The following is a 14,146-nucleotide window of genomic DNA, read 5'->3' as shown; positions in this document are numbered from 1 at the left end:
AAACTGATCTTTTGTTTTTCAGGATCCTTTCATGAATAAAAAGTTCAAAAGAACAGCATTTATTTGAAATTGAAATGTCTTTACTGTCATTTTTGATCAATTTAATGCATTCATGCTGAATAAAAGTATTAATTTCTTTAAAATTCTGACCCTTAACCCTCAACTAATATATTTATTTAAATATAAGATTATATATATATTTAATTATAGATTTTTAAAAATCTGACACCCTCTATAGAGAGCAAGATTACATTATATAATTTTTATTATGTACATTAAATAATAAAAATATTATATATTATTATATACAATGTGCATAATATAAAATAAAAAATGATTTTGATACAAAAAAGATTACTTATGTAAATTAAAAATTAATGTAAGGGCATTATAAAATAAATAAAAACAAATATAAGCTACGAATTTCTGCATTTAAACTTTCATTTTAGGTTCCTCACTGTATTTTTAAAAACAAGGGATGAGTCAAAATGTGATATTGAACTCTGGTTTTCATCTGCCCTCAGGACAGACTTGTGTTGATTACAGTCTCCAGACAGCAGCCGCTTGGCTCGTGTCAGCTGTTAATTCTGAACTTGCTTTCAAGTTAATTCTAATTTTAAGGTAATTCTGTTACCTCGGCATCCTGATTGCCAAACCACCAAAACCAAGACCAACCAACAGTCCTTCAGTTCTCCATGTGGCCCAGGAGGTCAGTAAAAGAGAACGAAGACAGGTTTCCTTAAGGACGTTCACCAAATAGGGTTGTTTTTCAGTTAACTTCAGCTTCAGCCCTCCTCAAATTCATCTTGGCTTAAGCCATCGAGACGGTGCTTCTGGCAACGATCAGCTCACTCCTTAAGCCACTGCATCTTCAGGAACCGATTATTATAAGTCCACGGCTTAAGGGTTTGGTGACGAAGATGACAGCTACATGAGTTATGGAATAATCCCTTTGAAGAATCGCTTGTAATTATTCCTCAATTCTAATCCAGTCTTAAGAGCAAAAGGTCATTTACACAAAAATATGGGTCAAATGGCCAGACATGGTCTTGAGGGGCTACTGGTAGCTTCATTTGCATTTTTAACTTCTAATAAGTACAGCCCCAATTATCCTGCGCTTGGTGGCCTACTTTATAGTGGCCGCACTGATGGCCCCACACCACCAACAATGCAGACTGTTTTTATGACTGCCACAGGGCAGTCAACAAGGGCCAAAGGGGGGTGAAAGGTAATTTTCTCAAATTTGTGTCTAAAGATGACATTTATATTTTTAGAAATTATATTTTAGATGCTTATTTGAAGAAAAACGAGGAATATAAAACAATGAAAGAAAACACAAAAGTTTGGATAAAAGCTAGTTTTAAAACTACTCTTTCTCCAGATGCTCTTTGATGAAAAAGTAAAAAAAAAAAAAACTGTATTAACAACAGTATTAATTTGAAATGGAAATAGTTAGATGTCTTTCTGTCAATTTTTATCGATTTAATGGATCCTTGGTAAATAAAAAGTATTAATTTCTAATATAGAAAAATTGAAGGGGGTCTGAATACTTTCCGTACCCACTGTATATATATATATATTAATCGGAAGTTGGGTGTACATACATACATTATATATATATATATACATTATGTAATAAAAGAGGGGGGTAAAGGGTAATTTCCTCTCATTTCTGTCTACTGAAGATGACAAACAATATTTTAGACATTTATTTGAAAAAACAAACAAGAAATATAAAACAATGAAAGAAAATGCAAATGTTTTATTGGACAAAACCTAGTTTTAAAACAACTCTTTGGACATGCTATGCTTAAAATGGTTTAGAAATTATTTTTATGCTAATTCACATTTATAATGTGAAAAAAAAAAATTGAAACAATTCACTACAGTGCCAAGTTTCACATTTAAGAATTATTCAGTTGACGATGTTAAAGTCTTACAGAAAATGGATCATTTTATCAGTAGTACTCAACATGACAATGTTTTGCATTAATATGATGCTACTGCTTGTTTAGAACTCAACTGAGATAGAAGTTCATGTTTTCTTACAAGGGTAAGAAAATACTGATGGTGTATAAAGTTCATTTTCAATGCCAGGAAGTGGAAATGGGACGGTTCTGTGTCAAAGTGCTTTGTGGGAGTTTATTTACACTCCCAATTTATGACGACACTGATAAAAATGAACACTCATTGTCAACTAATACAAACATCTACAGACTGTGTAAATCTACTTTTAGATTCAAGTTTGGAAACAAGTACTAACCGTTGGATCACTCTGAAGATCTGCAACCGTTCATTGTGGAATATGTGCGGTAATGGATGTTTGGGTTTCATTACACACATGTGGCACAGAAATGAGTTTTGAGATCTTAAGGTGTGTGGTTACTCTGATATGGTGCTCTTGGTGATGCACTGGAGACCCTCCTCCTGCAGTCTCTTCAGCACCGGACTGTAGATGTTCTTCGTCATCGGCACCACGAGTCCTTTAGTGGTCAGTTCACCTGCGGTGGGACGTCACACATTCACATTAAGTCAAAGTGACTTTATAAGAGCAGCGTCTGGGCATTGTGTGGAATTACTGGAAATTACATCCTGGAAATATATTTTAAAATGTTATATTTTAATAATTAAGAACAGAATACGAACTACTGATGTAATTACAGTGGCATGAAACGAGGGATTCATGAAATATCACTGATATATCAGTATCAGCGAATAACTGTGACTTCATAATGTTATTGGTTTTAGTACAATAAGTAAAATATATATTTAAGCCAATAAATTATAGCCAAATGATCATGGGACCTCACATTATTGCAAGCTGGTCTACCTGTTATTAAATACAAATAAAATAAAATGTTATATTTGTAAAATGTAGATTTTCCATTTAACCTTTAGAATAAAAAGAAAGATTAGAAATGAAATTTGGACATTGACTGGTTAATAGCAGGCTTATGTTTGTTAAATGTTTGTGAGGGAAAAAGATTTTCTGCAGTTGCAGCTGGAAGAGAGAAAAAAAAAGGTAAAAAAATAAAACAAAATAAAATAAAACAAAAATTCAAAAGAAAAAGAGATCTTGACTTTTTTTTTTTTTGTAATATTGGGCAAAATATCACTTCTTAAATTCAAAATATAAATAGTCTGTATTGGCCCAGTTTTATATATTGGTGCATATCTAAATAAAATACATTTTTGTAACATTTGCAATGAAATGTGCATATTCAAGTCGAGTAGCACTGACCGTTGAGCACCATACGGACTGCAATGGCTGCTGGGTAGCCCACGGTTTTAGCCATGGCTGAGTATCCATTGGGATCCCCGTAAACCACCAGGCTGATGTGTTTGGTCTCCAGCTCGCCCGTTGGGTGTCTGATTCCGATGTCGTTCCTCATGACGACCATATCGCGCTCGCCTTTAGCTGCACCAGACAGAACGATCCAAAAACAACATTAATTTATGTGCAGCTGGACTTCAGGTTTAGTTTAAGACACTTAAAAGCTCAATACGTCTGTGATGCCTGATGGATGACCTTCAGGAACACATGCTGAATCTTCAAAGCTCTCTGAACCTCATGACGTAAGACAGAATGGCATAAGAAAGAAAGAGGAACTGACTCCTTACCGAAAGACAGTTTAGCCTCCAGATGCTTAGCAACTGCTGCTAAGATGGTTTCGGCGTGAGGAACCGGCTCTTCACTGAGCAACCCGAGCCTGATGAGGGTCATCCAGTTAGTCAGCTATACTGCATCATCTTACTTTAAAATTCATATTTACAAATACACTTTCATAAATATTAAGACATTATAAAGGCATTATTAATAATTAAAAGAATGTATTATTGGACCTAATATGATTGATTTAATATTGTATGTGTTGGAGCATGTATGGTGTTTATTGCACTGAAGTTGCTAGGTGGTTGCTATGGCATTGCTATGCGGTTGCTGGGCTGTTCTAAGTGATGTTTACTACATTAATTAAATAAATAACTACATAATTAATTAATTAATTTTTATTAAAAAAAAACACAAAAAAAAACAAAGAGAAATAAAATATAAGACACCAGAAAACACAAATTTGTTGTTAAATTACTGAAATAATAGCTTTAAATCTTATCTGGATTCAAGTAAATATTTTAGGTTAAAGACAAACATCAAACAGCAATGACATGGTCAAAGTCTTCTAGGTTTGTAAATATTTTTGTCAGTTTGTACATCGGCAGTGTTTAGTAACTTGTGTAATTATTCGTCTGATATGTGGTGTAATTGACAGAGGTGCTTTTGTCCACAAATTCAGAGACATGTGTTGCATATTAATTTTCATGACATTTACATGGCCATTATACTTTGTGAATACTCACTGTATTCAAAATGACACACAGAAGGATTTTTAGAACGTAAAACTTAATAGAGGAAAAAGGAGAATCAAATTTGCAATCATGTAATCGTAATCCATAAAAAGTAACTGTAATCTGATTATGAGCATTTTAAAATGTAATATAATCTATACTGAACAAAATTATAAACGCAACACTTTTGTTTTTGCCCCCATTTTTCATGAGCTGAACTCAAAGATCTAAGACTTTTTCTATGTACACAAAAGGCCTATTTCTCTCAAATTTTGTTCACAAATCTGTCTAAATCTGTGTTAGTGAGCACTTCTCCTTTGCCGAGATAATCCATCCACCTCACAGGTGTGGCATATCAAGATGCTGATTAGACAGCATGATTATTGCACAGGTGTGCCTTAGGCTGGCCACAATAAAAGGCCACTCTAAAATGTGCAGTTTTACTGTATTGCGGGGTCCGGGGGGGGGTCCGAAATCCACAATGTTGACATCAGCAAACCGCTCACCCACACGACGCCATATACGCTGTCTGTCATCTGCCCTGTACAGTGAAAACCGGGATTCATCCGTGAAGAGAACACCTCTCCAAAGTGCCAGATGCCATCGAATGTGAGCATTTGCCCACTCAAGTCGGTTACGACGACGAACTGCAGTCAGGTCGAGACCCCGATGAGGACGACGAGCATGCAGATGAGCTTCCCTGAGACGGTTTCTGACAGTTTGTGCAGAAATTCTTTGGTTATGCAAACCGATTGTTGCAGCAGCTGTCCGGGTGGCTGGTCTCAGACGGTCTTGGAGGTGAAGATGCTGGATGTGGAGGTCCTGGGCTGGTGTGGTTACATGTGGTCTGCGGTTGTGAGGCCGGTTGGATGTACTGCCAAATTCTCTGAAACGCCTTTGGAGACGGCTTATGGTAGAGAAATGAACATTCAATTCACGGGCAACAGCTCTGGTGGACATTCCTGCAGTCAGCATGCCAATTGCACGCTCCCTCAAAACATCTGTGGCATTGTGCTGTGTGATAAAACTGCACATTTTAGAGTGGTCTTTTATTGTGGCCAGCCTAAGGCACACCTGTGCAATAATCATGCTGTCTAATCAGCATCTTGATATGCCACACCTGTGAGGTGGATGGATTATCTCGGCAAAGGAGAAGTGCTCACTAACACAGATTTAGACAGATTTGTGAACAATATTTGAGAGAAATAGGCCTTTTGTGTACATAGAAAAAGTCTTAGATCTTTGAGTTCAGCTCATGAAAAACGGGGGCAAAAACAAAAGTGTTGCGTTTATAATTTTGTTCAGTATAATTACAAGTGAAACATATTTGGAATCTGATTGTGTACTCCAGATAACATGTAATCAGTTACTGCCAAGCACTATATTATCAGTATGTACTGTAATGGAAGTCTATAAAATATTGTTAGTGAATTCCTCGACCCACCATCTGAGACTCTGCATTCTGAAGTCGTCCCGTCCGATCCGCTCATAAATGGCATCCTCAAAGACACTGCTGCTCACAGATGTGGACAAGCCAATCTGCTTACAGAGAAGCTCTTTCTGTGTATGAGACACAATGACATTTATATTACTTTTATTTTGTATTAATAGTATATATTTTCATGCAAGCAAATACATTTCATGAGTATAATGGAAAAAAGATCCATAAATCCATACCCATGAGACTGGAGAAGCCGTGTGTCCCAGCAGTGGACAGGGCTCAGTGTTGATGAGTCCCAGTTTGACGAAGCCACTCATTGCAGAGGAGAAGCCCTGCAGACACATATAGTACATGATGATGCACAGGCATGGAAGCAACACTGAGCTTACACTCATCTTTACATCTCATTAGCACGAATACCCTGAAGCGCAGAGTTCCTCTGATGAGCGTGTGTGCGGACTCAATTCCGTACGGCTCCGCGTATTTGGTGCTGTCCCGGTTGGGGAAGCCCTCCAGGTTGAAACCAGGAATGAAGTCCATGGGCTTTGTGACATCCAGGAGAGCCCCGCCAGGAGGGACACTGATCACCTGAACAGACAAACCACATCCTTACATGCTAGTCTGGAGAAAACACTGTGCTGTTCTAGGTGGTTTCTAAGGCGCAGCAATGCAGTTGCTGAAATGTTCCAAGTAGTTTTTATTGCATTGTGAGGTTGTTAGATATTTGCTATGGCATTGGTATACTGTTGCACTGGCTTTTATAATGCTAGGTGGTTGCTATGGGGTTGCTTTGCAGTTGCTGGGGTTTTCTAATCAGTTTTATTGCATTGGTATAAGGTCACTAGTGTTTTCTGGTTAGTTGCTGTGGTGTTGCTATGTGGTTGCTGGGGTGTTCTAAGTGGCTGTATTTGCATTGTTATGAGGTTGCTAGGTGGCTGCTATGGTGTTGCTATGCAGTTGCTGATGTGTTTTAATTGACTTATTGCATTGATATGAGGTTGCTAGGCTGTTCTGGGTGGTTGTTATGGCGTTGCTATGCAGTTCCTGAGGTTTTTCTCATTTGTAAGTCGCTTTGGATAAAAGTGTCTGCTAAATGACTAAATGTAAATGTAATGTAAATGTTTCTAAGTGGCTTTTTTTTAATTGTAATGAGGTTGCTAGGCTGTTCTCGGTGGTTGCTATGGCATTGCTATACAGTTGCTGAGATGTTCTAAGTGGCTTTTATTGCATTGTTATGAGGTTGCTAGGTGTTTTCTATGGTGTTGCTGTGTGGTTTCTGAGGTGTTCTAATGCCTTGTTCAGACGGTCAGTCCAAATTCGATTTTTGTGCATGTCTGATTGGAATCCTATCATATTTAGCATGTGTGAACATGCAAAAAAAATTACATGAAATACGATTTTTACAAATCCATTTCAAGCTACATTCATATGTGGTTTGAAATCCTATTCAAATCGCATTTCTGTAAATTCGTTTCGGTCTGACTGCTCAGATCGGATTTAACGTAGCTTTTTCACATTCTCGTGCCACGTAAAACAAACACGTCAGAGGTTATTTATAGAAAACCTGATGAACATCTTTGCAGAAACAAGTTTGTGTTGTAAAGTGCAAGTTAAGTGGAAAATGATAATATACTGTCTGAACAAGGCTTAAGTGGCTTTTATTGCATTGTTATGAGGTTACTAGGTGGTTTCTATGGTGTTGCTATGTGGCTGCTGAACTGTTTTAAAGGGGTCATATGATGTGATTTCAATTTTTCCTTTCTCTTTGGAGTGTTAGAAGCTCTTGGTGCATAAAGAAGATCTGTAAAGTTGCAAAGACTAAAGTCTCAAATCCAAAGAGATATTCTTTATAAAAGTTAAGACTTGTCCATGCCCTCCTAAAATGCCTCGTTTAAACACGCCCCCACATATCTACGTCACTGTGTGGGAAGATTTGCATAACGCCGCCCAAATGTTCACGCATAGAAAGAAGGCGTAACTTTTATTCTCGCTGTAGTATTGTTGCCGCCGCCATGTCGTGAAGGCGCTGTGTTTCATTGTGAAAGCGAAACTACTTTGTTTGGCCTTTCAAAAGAGGATGATATCCACTTCCTCATGCCTGGAGCTGATCCGTGCTGGGTGCTGAGGAAAAACATCAACTTCGCACTTTGTTTGTCATTTCTCCGATCACAAATGGAGACATGGTTTTATGTTTATGCGGCGCAACACGCAACGCAAAGCCTAAAAACACAGTAGAAGTCATTACAATCAGTAATTATGTCCCCACTGGATGCAATAAATGCCTTGTTTGTAATGGGTTTAATTGGTTTTGTCTCGTCGCACCGGACACATGGAAACCATAGACTGTATGATGGAAACACAGTATGGTAAGGGGCGTAACATTTCTGTCACACGCTTGAGGTATTCGGCCAATCACAATGCACTGGATAGCTGGCCAATCAGAGCACACCTCGCTTTTCAGACCGATGAGCTTTGTAAAAATCGACGTGTTTCAGAAAGGCGGGGCATAGAGGAGAAACAATAATGTACATTATGTGGAAAATAATGTGTTTTTTGAACCTTAAACTGCATAAACACCATTTACACCAAATACACAAAATAATGTTCTTTTTAGCAACATCATATGACCCCTTTAAACAGCTTTTACTGCATTGTTATAGACCTTTTGTGCCAGAAAAACAAGTGCGCAGCTATCTTTATAATTTTGTCTTTGAACTTCTGTTTTTGCACTAGCTCTGTATATTTCTATGGCATCACTGTTGAGGAGTAATTAGCTGACTACACAATTTTTTTGTCGGTTATGACAGTCACTGTATCAGATTATGCAATATTGACTCCTAAAATCTTGTTAAAAGACCTAAAAGTCGTGAACAAGAAACATGTCAAGACTACATGTTGCTACCCGACCATTCATCACTTGCCGTCTTTAACGATGTGCATGCTGTCATTGATGTGGCGGGAATAGACAGAAGCTGCCATGAGTGTAAACAAACAATGGCTAGCAAACAGCAGCTAGCAAACCCAAAAAAAGAAAGAAAACCTGACAGTGGACACAAATCTGGATTGCATGAAGAGGACTGTATGGACTGTCAAAGAGAACTGAGGCAAATCATTTTTATTTTACCTTTTTTTAACTCGGTTGCGGTAGTCCCTAGAGGAAACATCATAAATGCAGGAGTATTATTGCCATAGTTTCGCGAACATTTCCTCCATTGTAAAATTCCACCTAGCAGGACCAATACCATTGTCTCGCTTTCGTTTCAGCTTGTTTGAAAGCATGTACAAAGGTGCTTCTGTGCTCCCATTGGCCAGTGTCAAAGACGTGACGGAACTCATCGTGGACGATGAAAAAAAAAATAACACGCCGGTCTTTCTGCAGTGATGTCGTGAAGCACTGCAGATGTAGCATTGGTTGTCGTCCACTATAACACACTACAGGAGATGAAACGATTGAATCTTGTATCCCGATGCCCATTGTCGTTTACGAATCCCCACAACAACCTACGTCAAGCAGATCGTGCCAAAATCGGGCTAAAATCGTGTAGTCTGAACCAGGCATTAAGCAGATGTCATAACAAATGTCAGCAGACTGGGAAGATTTTAAAATGAGTGGTTCATTCATAAATTCGTACAAACTTAATTTCATGCTGTGGAAATACAAACGGATGATGACCGCAGCGCTGAAAAGGGGTGGAGCTACATTAGGTCTATAAGTGTGCTTGGGGTTGCTATGACGTTGATTTGCAGTTGCCGGAGTTTTCTAGATGTTTTTATTATATTGTTATAAGGCTTTAGGGTGGTTGATTTTTGGACACTACTGAGTTGTAGAGTTGATTTTTGAGGTCAGCCTGTATCACCTGATTGTCTTTCAGATAGATGGCTGGACTGATGGTGTTGAGCAGGACACCGTACGGACTCCAGCTGAACTTGTATCGCAGTGGGTTGTCCGAGCATTCTGGGGCAGGAAGACCGCCACAAAAAGAGCTGTACGATTCCACCTGTCAAGAAACAGTGGTTGAAATTTGGAGTAACTACAAGAACTATGTGATTTGAGCAAATGTTCACGAAGACCATGCTCTGCTTGACTGCTAACTAAGCAAAAATGAACATTCAAGATGCCGTGAACGTTTGTTGAGGTCTGTCAATATGTCTTCCAGACGTGGTGATGAGTGCACCAATGGTGCGACAGTATGTCACTCTATCGCAAATACCCATCAACACATCCAACTGGTAAACAAACACAAGTGCATGCATGCAATACCTACAGTGCAACCGTCTGCCTTGGCCTGGTCGATGCACTCCATGGCCAACATGTGATCAATGCCAGGGTCCAGACCCATCTCATTGACGATGGTGATGCCAGCATCCTCGGCACTTGGGAAACAACAGCCAATCACGGTGAAGCCACATGCATACAGTATATTAATGATGTCAACCAGTGGCAGTTTAAAATCCGACAAGGTCAGAGAAAGATACTTTCAGTGACTGTTTTGAACTTAATTGACAGTTCTCCAAAACACAAAAAAAATTATAAAGTTGACAAAACTGAAAAAAGTCTGAATGATTCACTCACAAAACTCACCATCTCAATTTGTTTGCAACAGCTGCATCAATAACATGATGCTCATTTTTTGTCCTATCAATTTAGGACATGCTCTTCTATGATGAGCATGTTTTTAATGCATTACAATTAATTTTGATATTTTTTGGGGACCATAAATTCAAAAATGTGTAGATGTTACAACTGTCCTGAAAATTCTTTTTCATAATTAAGAAAAATCCTCATCTTTAAGTAGTTAAATTATAATAATGATCTTTATTATTTCTTAAAAATATATATAATATTAAATATAGTATTTGAACAAAACTGCTTCACTGCTTATTAATATTTGACAAATATTGTTCTCAAAATCAAGATCAAAGACCAACAAAATTCAATTGGTGCAACATGCACCAAAACAAAACTAAACTAAAAGCAAAACAAAAACAAAAGCGAAGCAAAATAAAACAAAACAAAAACACAACAAACCAAAACAAAAGCAAAGCAAAAAAACAACAACAACAAACAAAATAAAAACAGGATTTTCTTCTCCCTCAACATGAGGAAGAAAATGATGACAGAACTTTCGTTTCTGGTTGAAGTTAAAATGAAACTTTCAAATTAAATAGTGTTCTAAGAAACAGGAAGTTTCCTACCTCTTCTGAAGCTCCTTCATGGCTGGGCTCAAGTAACTGGCGGTCACCATGTTCACCTTCATTTTAATGCATTGCTTAGCTACTTGTGGATGAAACGTATATGGCAGCATGCTAGATAACAAAAACAACAAGAAATTACTAAATTAGCTTTAAAAGTGTACGTTAAAGTAGATAATTTAGTGAATGACGTTTATGATTATGCCTGATGACGATGTCGTGGTCTTTGATCAGAGACTCGAGGTGGCCTTCCTGGCGGGTGATGTCCAGCATCACAGCGATGGTGTTGGGATACTTGGCTGCCATGTCCTCAGCCTGATTCAACAGATTTGATGCTGCAATGCAAAGATCACACAAGATTTTTTTAAAGAACTACGACTGTAAATTCTACATTGCAGTAAAACCGCATTCCAGACGGATTTTGCGATGGGAACATACCCACTGTGACCTGAGTGCCAGCGTCCCTGGTGAGATACTCGATAACTGGCCCAGACACATAGCCTGAGCCCAGCAAAAGCACCCGCTTCATTCCTCCTTTCTTTAAGATCTGCTCCGATTCCCTGTTTGCCAGATGGTACAGCCATTACTACTAACATGGTACAGCCATTACTACTACACACACTCACACACACACACACACACACACACACACACACACACACACACACTCTCTCGCTGGCCAAGCAATCTGTGAAATCACAAAACATATCCTGCTGGATAGTGATCTTAAACCGATTGAAAGGGATGAAAAACCCGCGAAAGAACACGGGAAGATCTTGTAGGATTGTCCAGGAGATAAGATCAATTGAATTTAAAACACACCAAAAATTAATTTTTAATTTTACGACAAGAGTAAACCATCAAAAACACACAGAAATGATCAAAGGCACTTCAGGAGCAGAGAGGGTGCCTAATAAACTGAAGGAAAACATACAGATCTACTTCTGGATCAGCCAGTTCTCCATTCAGAATATAATCAAAGCAGTTTAAGAGGGCTGCTGAATCAACGTTTCGCTCCGCAAGTCCCCTGGAAGACACGTGATCCAAGCACCCCCGTCGCTCAGCCTAATTGGATCTGATGCGGCACATGAGCAAAAATGTAACACTTAACCCCCAACCACCTGCATGCCTTTCTCAAAATACCATTAAACTAGACATTCATAACCAGTAAATGTGTTTTAGATCAGGGTTTTACTGCTATATAGTGCTATATCTAAAAGCTCTCATAATTAGGTGCATTAGTTCATAATATGGCACACTTTCATATCAAATAGGAACTTTTGGCTTGGCCTTACAGTCATTTTTACGACAATTAAAGGGTGTTAAGGAGCATGAAAGCCCTAAACCATTAAAAATGTAATTCACACGAACAGGAATATCACATGAGGGTGAAAGATTTCCCTACGCAGATTTCACAATGGTCTTTCACAAGTCGGTCATATGGATTCGCTGCTTGGTTTGAACGTGACTTCTGTGTGAGCTTAGCTTATATATTGCTACAGTGGCTTTTTGCTTTTATAAATCGGCAGCAACAGCAAAATGATAAAAGACAATTTATTACATGAACATGCAAAACTATATATGTTCAAAATCTGTGGGTTGCTTGAAGGACTAGAGAACTAATTAGTTGAAATATATAGACTTGCCAAAACCATGTTGAGACAGAACAGATCATTGGGGTCTCGAGACGTGTTTTTACACTTGATATGGCATCTTAAAATCACAAAGCCAGTGGTGTAAGATGCTTAAAAAAATAGAGTTGACTGGTGACACAATGGCAAAAAACAAGAAATGAAATAATTCTAATATTAATATTTTAAATAATTTTAAAATGTTATTTTATATTTATAATATGGTTATAAAAATTATGCAGTTATAATTTATTTATCATTTTTTATTTTAATTCTATTATTACTTTTTAATATTACTATAAAATATTTAATTTATATATTTAGTGGTAGAAAAATTACATTTTAGTTTTAAAATGTAATAACATTTAAAAAGTAAATAATTTTTTTTTAATTCACTTAACATTTTAAAAATAATAAATGAAAATTAAGAATAAATTATTTTCTACAATGCTAAAATGGAATAACATTTAATAAAAAAAAATGTATTATAAGAATTTTATGACACCGAATATAACATTGTTTTTAACTATGAATTTAATTTTTAAAAATAATTAATTTAAAACAAATTAATAACACAATTTTGTCTATATTGCACTGTCTATCTCGTAATCAGATGACCTTAGATCAGAGACAATAGCTCTCTTAGAAGGTTTTCATTCAGGACAAGAACAAGTAAATCAAAACAAGTCAAATGGTGGGTCTTTAAAGCTTTCCATTGACTAAATGAAGGTCAATGTTGGCTTGTGGGCGGCTCCATTAAGTATAGACCACAAGGGACAGAAACAGACTTGCAAATTCAGTGTAATGTTTTGTCAACCTGGTTCCTCATCAATGAATGAGACAGAGACAACACAAAAGAGCTCGAGTGTTTTGAGAAAGACGTGTTGACTGCAGAAAGCAAAGGAAGCTTTGATTAGGTCTTGAATTAGGAAAAAAAAAATGAAAGGAATGCGTTACTCCATTTATTGAAAATAATTTAAAAACATGATATAAATCAATTAATGGCCATGAATTGGCTCGTGAAAAAGAAGCTTACCTTGGAGAATAATTGAACTTAAGAAACTAAAAAGAACTGGTGTACTGATTTCTTTTTCTGGCATGCAAAAAATCCCAAGAAAAAGAGCGAGTGGGAGAGACTGTGGCTGCAGTGAGAGAGTAAGATTGTCTACCCACGAGAGAATGCACTCAGCGGACGAGAACTCTAGCCAAGCAAGGTTTTAAGGCAGTGCAGAAGGAGGCACACAGGGTTTCTGCAGACATGAACAAGTTAAATTTAAGACTTTTTAAGACCTTTTTAATACCAGCTCATATGAAATTTAGGACTGTGTGGTGGTCAGATAGAAATTAATCTTTTCCAATAAGTTCAAATTGATTTTTACCTTTTATGGGCATTTTACCTTTATAAAGCCATTCTTCTGTAAGTGTGCATTATCTTTTGAGTCAAATTCTTACATTTAATTGGTGAATTAGAATAATAAGTCATTTGGGCTGTTACCAAGCAAATGAAATCAGTATCAACAAAATTCATCTTTGCAAT

The 14,146-nt window shown here is 37.3% G+C and overlaps 1 protein-coding gene across 2 annotated transcripts in view; it reads right to left on the bottom strand.

The window, feature by feature from the left end:
* Positions 1–1,870: 1,870 nt before the first annotated feature.
* Positions 1,871–14,146, bottom strand: part of LOC107698474 (alpha-aminoadipic semialdehyde synthase, mitochondrial-like) — a 30,489-nt gene continuing 18,213 nt past the window's right edge. For both annotated transcript variants that reach the window (XM_016499488.1, XM_016499496.1), the window contains 11 exons: positions 11,417–11,538; positions 11,184–11,313; positions 10,982–11,092; positions 10,051–10,159; positions 9,643–9,783; positions 6,206–6,373; positions 6,022–6,117; positions 5,789–5,904; positions 3,622–3,710; positions 3,242–3,418; positions 1,871–2,501 (listed from right to left, as the gene is read on the bottom strand). In XM_016499488.1, coding sequence (XP_016354974.1) covers positions 2,383–2,501; positions 3,242–3,418; positions 3,622–3,710; positions 5,789–5,904; positions 6,022–6,117; positions 6,206–6,373; positions 9,643–9,783; positions 10,051–10,159; positions 10,982–11,092; positions 11,184–11,313; positions 11,417–11,538 — 1,378 coding nt within the window. In that variant the 3' untranslated portion in view covers positions 1,871–2,382. The remainder of the gene's footprint in view (positions 2,502–3,241; positions 3,419–3,621; positions 3,711–5,788; positions 5,905–6,021; positions 6,118–6,205; positions 6,374–9,642; positions 9,784–10,050; positions 10,160–10,981; positions 11,093–11,183; positions 11,314–11,416; positions 11,539–14,146) is intronic.

This window comes from Sinocyclocheilus anshuiensis, unplaced genomic scaffold (genome assembly GCF_001515605.1).
Source record: "Sinocyclocheilus anshuiensis isolate Anshui unplaced genomic scaffold, SAMN03320099.WGS_v1.1 scaffold1054, whole genome shotgun sequence".
NCBI classification, from domain to species: Eukaryota; Metazoa; Chordata; class Actinopteri; order Cypriniformes; family Cyprinidae; genus Sinocyclocheilus; species Sinocyclocheilus anshuiensis.
This window is presented reverse-complemented; position numbering and strand designations above follow the sequence as displayed.